Raw genomic sequence first — 8,085 nt, 5'->3', positions numbered from 1 at the left:
AAACCGAAATAGGATGGGAGTGATTATTTTCCTGGAATATACAGAGAGTGCATTAGTCAACTACTGCCCCTGCTCCCCAGACTGTGCTAGTCTGCAATTATCCCACATACATCCCTGGTATCACTGCAACATCACCTGCTTTGTGTTTTAAACTCATCAATGTGTTTTTAAAGGAACTAAATTTTCAGAAAAAGATCTGCGTATTTTTTTTGTTTTCTGTGAAAAAAATTCAAACCACTTTTGTAACTTCTGTCTAAACTGCTACTGAAAGGACAGACAGCACATACAGTAATAATGGGTGCTCAAAATAGATTGCTTTCACCCCAAATGTTTGCTTCTTTTCCACCAATTACCATTTTTACCCAGTTCACATTTCACTTCTTCACTTCCTACCAAGTCTTTTCAAGCCTTTAAAGTGAAAACCAGTGAAAATGGCTGGTTGATGCAAGCATTACTTCACCAAAAATAATTTTACTGTACAGAAGAACCATAGAAGAAACAGAATCCAAGCACAAAAAAATGAAGAAACAGAAGAATGATGTCAAAGACAGGACTCTGAGAAGAAAATTGAAAGGTGAACAAAGGAAAAAGAACCAGAATTCTGACTGGAGATCTTAGATGTCTTTTGATTCAAAACCCTCCTGTTGCCATAAGTAGTAAAGAAAATATTTTATCTCTCTTGTTCCTTTAAGTTCTCAAGCAGTGTTTGTCACAAGAAGCCTAGTTTCTTATTTCTTTTTAGTGAGGTCATTCCAGAAGTTCATGCTAGAGATGATGTGTTTAATAAGTATAATGGTTTAAAAAGCCTCTCCAGTTTGCCAAACCAAAATCCATACTGCAATACCTTTGCAATTACTTTATTGGTTTTTTTTATGTGGGTTCCCACTTCCATCAGTCCCTCTGCTTTTAAATCACACAATTGAGAACAATCAAGATGCTGGACTGGCGAGGATGTGGCCATGGGTTAGTGAATTGCTAGCAAGGTAGCTAATTTAACTCCTTTAAATCACCTAAATGCATTCTATGTTTGAGCTTGACTACAAAAGTCAAGAAATCAAGAATCAAAAAATCACTAACAGAAACTCCATTCTGACTCATGAAAGTAATGCTGCAACACAGTATGAATGACTTCCAGGAGAAGCATTTGAACACTCCAGTGTAACAGATACAAGTGACTTAAACATCTAAACATGGAAAGTTTTGACAGATAGCTACTATAAATACAGTTTACCATGTAGTTGTAAGAAACACACTTTATATTCTCTTTTGTGCAATTCAGATCAATAATCAGATGAAAGGGATAACATGTTTTCAAGAAGTGGTGTTTTTTTAGTTTTTATGTTTGAACTTGTTAACCTAGCCATCACATGCCTCAATTAAGGCTTACCTAAAAACCTTCTGTTTAAAATACTTGTAATTGACTAAAAATAAAATATTAAAGTTTGTGAAATATTTATGCTGCAAAAAAATAACATTCCAAAGATTACTACAAGTGAGAGTTTCTTGAATATGAGCCAGAAAAAATAACTATTGTGGTTTAAATATCTAGAGAAACAATGGGCTGAGAGATGCAAGGGTTTTTGCCACTCTGAAACTTAAAATTTCTTGTTCAAAATTACAACACTAATTTATGCTTATTAGCAAAAAAGATGCAACAGCAGGAAAGCTTGAACTTCACATACCAAAGGGACTGATAACCACACAAGTGACACTAATTGGACTGTAAATCCTCACTGACAGACTCTTTCCAAACACACATTTAACTATAATGACATCTTAGTGAGGTCAGAAATGACTAAGTGTAAACTTGTCGACAGTTGAACTTTGCCTACAAATATTTAAATGTTTTGAGATGCCTTTCCCTTCAGACACTTGAGGGTTTTATGAAGCAATTACCCCTTTCTTAAAAAGAATGTTGCAGACATACTTTTAATGACAAATGTACTTGAATGAGAAAATGCCATTTATGGCAGAAAGCCTTCTCTCTTCCTCAATATAAATGCAGCTCCTGCTCTTCAAGTACCTGTATTGACTGATCTCAGATAAATTATACTGCTACACTAAATAAATATATTTACTTAAAATAAGAAAAAGTCTGCCAAGAGGTCTTCAGGATTCTTGGAAAAGTAGCTTTACAAATAAACACAAGGTCTTTGGCAATCAAGGATGCATCTATGCTTATGAACTGACTAAAACTTCTAGAAAGAGCATTTCTTCCAATATGGACTGAGCACTCAGAAAGCTATGCAATAAAATGGCTTTTTAAGTTGTTATTTAGGGTCTTTGACATGAACTTTCCATACTCATGCACCTTGACATGCAATAACTGTGTATTCTGATGAACAGATACACTGGAGAAATACAGTGAACGTGTAGATGGCCAAATTTAGATACCCCTATTTAGACTGCCTATCAGCAAATTTTTTTTTTACAAAATCTCTGCATAAGCTCACTAAGGAAAGTTTAGACAAGAAGATGACAACCGTTCTTCCAATCCTGCTGCTTGGTCTGCAGAGGAACACTCCATGAAGGACAGAGAGATGTCCACGTGCCAGCTCTCATGACCTCAGTTATGATAATAAACCTTAAGAAAATCTAATTGCCCTATTAACTTCCATAATCTTGTATCTTGAGAATGATGCAATATTTCTGCAGATTTTCTTAAAGTTCTAAACCCTTTCTCTTTCTAAATCCACATGGATAGCCAATACAGAAGCAATTATAAATCCAAGAATTATTAAACAAGAAAGTAAAATTTTATCTGTTTTAATGGAAGCATCACTTGAGATATGGGTTCAAACCTTTCTAAGAAGAGAAATTATTATGCTGGTCATAAAGTCAAAAGGCAGCTAATTCATCATTAAGAAAAGACCAAGAGACAGACATAAATAACTTGTACCCAATTAAGCAAATAGATGATGTTATAGCTATGAAAAATGCTGACCTGATGGAGAAAAACAAAATCCATTCTCTTCTGTGTTCAAGAGTAGCTACATAGGTTTTGGAGATCTCATGTAAAGGTACAATTTTAGTCATTGCATAATAGAGTGGACTTTGAAAGGACTATATTCTGTTTAGTATTTTCTTCCATACAACAAACAGAAAACGCCACTGGACTTAACACAGGCAAGGCACAGACAACACTTGACTTTACTACAAATGTTCAAAGACTTTTTCTAGACACTTGATGAATTTAATTTAGGACATCATACTTCAAATATAACAGCAAAAATAACACTGTTTCTGGAACAGCAAACCTCACAAACAGTCATAGTTCTAAACCACAAGATTTCAGTGATCCAGGTTCTTCTGATTTGTTCTTCTGACCTGTGAGTCAGGAAGTCAGATGAGACCAACAGTATTAAGTAGCTTTGGCATCCATTATGTAGAAGGAATGAACACCTGCCTTGACCGTAATAAGGTCATCAGCTTAGATGTGACAGATTATTTGCAGAATAAAAGAACAGCATGAAACTAATGCCTCAGTTAAAACTGAAATCTCTCCAAAGCAGACAATACCTCATTTATCCTAAAAATTAACTTCCAACTTTCTTCATAAGAAACCAAACTATATGTTTCAGAATAATCTTACCTCCTTTCACCCTCTACATTAGTTTGCAAACTTGTGAATGCTGTCCTTCTTTGCTACAGATGAATAGCTGGATAATGAAGTTTCACACAATTCCTGAAGAGTTATTGCTTCCCCTCACTCCTGGATTGACCAAAGCCATACCTGCACTAGACTAGAAGCAGCATATATCCCTAGTACATCCAGGCTCCACACCTCAGCCAGGCAGTACAAAATGGGATCACTAATCCACTCTATGAAAGAGTTTCCGTTTGCCCTTAAAACCAGGGCAACTTTTTTCTATCATCTTCGAAACTTATCATTTCCAAGTACATCTCACTCTTCTCCCCCCTCTTCTCCTGCCCACACACCTTGCCTAAGTCATGCTAGCTCAAGTCTCCTGCCCTCTGTCATGTTCTGCCTTTATTTGGAATCAGCAATTAAGAGTATTAAGAATACGTGTCAGGATAAAAAGAACTGCCAAAACCCCAACTCAGTTATTTCCAGGTATTCTGAGTTTGGAAAGATGAAGCAGTCAAGAGCTTTTGCTTTTGTAACCTTGTTCTACAAGCACTTAGAGCAACAAGAAATTCAGGTACTCCAATAACACAGAACTTATGGAAGTTAATCGTGACAAATACAAGGCATCTGGAAAAAATATAAGTTGTTGACATGCCTCTTAAAAAGCTACACAAATACAAGCCCCTCTCTTCTGATCTCACCCAGTGGATGCAGGTGCCTGGAGAAAAGAACAGAGAATGCTCTTTGTAAAGAACCATATAAGAAAGTATTTGCTTACTCTGTTTAATAAATCAATTTCTTCCTTCAGCTTTCCAATTAGTTCCTCTTTGTCCTGCGTCATCTTCATTAATCTTGCATTTTCCTGTCTCTCCTTTGCAAGTTCCTAAAACCAGAATAAGCAATGCAGTTGGAAATCTAAGTTTTTGTTTCAAGAGACAGATTTAAGTTAACACCATTTAAACAAAGACAGAAAAACCTCCACGCACCTACCTATAATTCCTTTTCTACAGCAAGTCAAAGCCACATCTTCAAGTCCTTAGATTTCAAGTGATAATGTTGTAATCAATATTTAACTAAGCATGAACCCAAAATTAGACAGGGACTCAGAAGAAATAAATGTAAAGTATCAGCTTCCAAATTTCTTATACTGGAAGGGCTAGTCTTTGCTGGTGGTTGGTTTTGGTTTTTTTTTTTTTCACATTTTAATTAACAAGGAATGAAGACCCTCTGTTAGATCTGTGGGCCTGAATGTGACAAAAAATAAAAATGCCTGTTAGGAATTCAGTAAGTCAGGACTCAGGATACTGAAAGAAAGCCCTTAAATGTTCCTCTGTTTTCTGTGTTACTGGCAGTTAAAGCATTTCAGAAAGAAGTCAATTTAGAAGAGAGGATTATGGTGTACTTTACTCAAATCAAGGTTTCTCAAGTCTTAAAAAAATATAAACCAGCAATTTATACAAGATATGCTCTATTTTTACCCTTTCCAGTGAAGACATATTTAAATTATGTTTACTTAGTAACTTTCATCCACACGATTCAAGAATATTTGGCAAGTTACCTTCAAAAAATCCACTTCAGAGGAAGACAGAGAGGTCAGTAATAGATTGCACAGATGACATTATTTAGCAGAACACTGGTTTAGGTGAAAAACTCACCTTTACCATTATTACATTTTCACAAAACTGTTTGCATGAAGACAGTCTGAAATCATGAAAACTGCTTTAAATATGTATTTTAAATGTTTTAAACTTTATCAAACAACTGGGTAGCAATCACATTTTATAACATTTCGGTACATTGAAAAAGTCTAAAACAACAAGCAGATGAGAAAGAGGCTTGCTAATTTTCTGAATGGCCAGTGAGACCCTTCCACCTCCAAAATACTTGCTCTATGTTGCTGTGTCACAAAGTACATATAAGAAAAAGCAGAGCACTGCTGGCTAAGTGTATTATCTTTACTGAAATTATTTCTCACTTATATACCAAATCAAAGCCAAACATCTGTGATTCAGAAGTTCACATTCTTAGTCAGTGTGACTCTTTGTGCATTTTTAGAGACATAACTATCTGTACTTGGAGCATTTAGCATAATTTCTATGTCTTTTACTTGTAAACTTCCTCATGGAGTTTCAGAAGTACTTTATTTCAGATGTATGCCATGCAGAGGTTAGTTGGCACTTACCCTTTCAAGTTCTTCAATCCTCTTTTCCAAAGCATTACTTGGTAGAGAGCTGCCAGAAGAATTTGCATCCCTGCCATATCTGCTGTAAGTGGTCCTCTCCGTTCGGGAATATCTGTTTGGAGCATCATCTTCTGGTGCATTAGCTGTGCTACGAAAGGCAAAGAGCAAAGCAGACACACATTTGTACATTTAACAAAATGGAAATGAGAGCAGTAACAAGTGCTTTCCAAAGCACTCAACAGGTCAGTCTAATAAACTGCAGAGAACTTATTTCACAGCTCTTGTGTGGCTGAGAACTCAGTAAATTCACTGCCTCAGGGAGTTGAACAGTTGGATAATGTAGGTCTCATCAGATGGGTAATCAACTTTAAACATATACTTATCCATCTTATTTTTAATGTTTTATGAATAGTGCACATTAAAAACCAAGCTAAATAACTTTGATATGTAAAGTGCCACTACAGAATTTAAACCAAGCTTTTTTTTAAGCAGATAAAAATATGAGAGAAAAAACAGGTACATGTCCAAAGAGTAAGAAGAGTATCAATGGACTTTACAAAACTATGGATTTGGCCTGTAAGGTACTGGAAAGCAAACCAAAGTGAGAAAGTGATGTGGCTCAACATACTAATTTTATGCCATTTCCAAACAGATTACTTCTGAACTTGGATACAGAGGAATTTGTCATAGCTCAGTTGGTAGATGCTCATTCTGTAACAGGCTGTATGTTTTTTTAGGTTCAGATCATGTGTGTATTCCTTAAAAATCACTGTATGGAATCTTAACAGATAAGCATGGAAATGCACATAAGCTAGTTTTTAAAAAAGCATATGGGTTCTCCACTATGACTGCTGTGTACAAAACCAGTGCTAATTTAAAAATATATATGAGAAGTTAAGAACTTTCAGCCACAAATTTAACAGTGTTCTTCCCATAGCAATTTTCTTCCTAATATTATTTACCTTCAATGTGGAACATAATGAGTAACTAAGAACAAGAGAACAGAGTGCCCTGGGAGCAGGCAGAGAGATACTGATCTTTCCCTCCCCAAATCCACCAAAACCACACTTCTCAAGACTTTGAAAATATACAGCTGAAGACCAAAAAAAAAAATCCCTTCTGTCTTCTGCAAGGAACTCAAATGGAGATACTCAAAAAACACTGGACAAGGTTCCCTGCAGAGGTCCCTTCCAACCTCAACCACACTGTGATTCTGTGAAATCACACCACTGAAGTATGTATGCAACGGTTTTCTAGAGCACGTAGGAAAAGAATGAAAAGCACTATGAGCATCCCTCCATTTCCTTTAAAACACAGAAGAGCATATGACTAATGCATTCATTTAAGAGTCTTGTATTTTTTAACTCTAGAAAACCCCTGCTGACAACGCACAGATTTAGATGGATACAAAAATCGAAAGCAGGAGTATGTGGCAAAGGGATATCTTTTCATGGATATAAACATTGGTTTGCTCCAGTATGTGTGAAGTTTCCAAGGCACACTGACACAATTCTAAGGAATTTCGTAGCTTAATGTTATTACCATATTTAGCACTGTTTATTCTTCATCCAGAAGATTTTTTAAAAAACATTTCTAGGACCGGATATGCATGTTGCAACACAACATAAGAGAAATATTTTAGCTTAACTCTATAAATTCTAGATTATTTAGCTTTCTAAAAGTAGTTTCATGTTGTTAATGTCTCATTATACTGGAGTATCTCAATTCAGCTCCAGTGAGTGATATTCGCTCCTGCATGAAGACCAGAAGAAAGAATACCTAGATAAGAAGGGCTTCATTAATACAGAAAATGTCTTCATTTTCAGTATTTTCCCTGAAACTCACACTCAAAAATTTCCTCACCTATTCCACTGGGCAGCAGACCCTACTGAACACTTTCCTTTACACTGTTAGCAAGTACAAAGGACTTATCATAAAGACTTCTAGGAAACGGGGTTTAAAAAAACATTAAGGAGGCATCAGTCCATAACCTAATCACAAGGAATGTGGCATGCCCAAAGTTAATTATTTTGGCTGTTATAAGCAAACTTTAGTACACAGTAACAGCAAGAAGGTACTAGCCAAGACAAAATAGACATATCTTTCATAAAGAATGGAATTCTAGTCTTCAGATACAATGGCACTTTGTGAGCATTAGACAAGAAAGAAAACTCATCTAGAATGACAGTACCACTGAACTTCATGTCTATGTTTCACTAAGAGAAAATACCTATCAACTACCTCCAACAGAGACATGTCTATGGATGTATACCTGTAGATTATGTATGTGTATATATATATATAAAAATATATA

General features: G+C 35.7%; 1 protein-coding gene across 1 annotated transcript in view; it reads right to left on the bottom strand.

Moving 5' to 3' along the window:
• PAWR (PRKC, apoptosis, WT1, regulator) overlaps positions 1 to 5,919 on the bottom strand; it is a gene marked incomplete at its 5' end in the record, with an annotated part of 6,888 nt that extends 969 nt beyond the window's left edge. Inside the window, 2 exons of the mRNA XM_009078069.1 lie at positions 4,368 to 4,472; positions 5,772 to 5,919. Coding sequence (XP_009076317.1) covers positions 4,368 to 4,472; positions 5,772 to 5,919 — 253 coding nt within the window. The remainder of the gene's footprint in view (positions 1 to 4,367; positions 4,473 to 5,771) is intronic.
• Between the last annotated feature and the right edge of the window lie 2,166 nt (positions 5,920 to 8,085).

This window comes from Acanthisitta chloris, unplaced genomic scaffold (assembly GCF_000695815.1).
Source record: "Acanthisitta chloris isolate BGI_N310 unplaced genomic scaffold, ASM69581v1 scaffold23907, whole genome shotgun sequence".
In the NCBI taxonomy this organism is placed as follows: domain Eukaryota; kingdom Metazoa; phylum Chordata; class Aves; order Passeriformes; family Acanthisittidae; genus Acanthisitta; species Acanthisitta chloris.
This window is presented reverse-complemented; position numbering and strand designations above follow the sequence as displayed.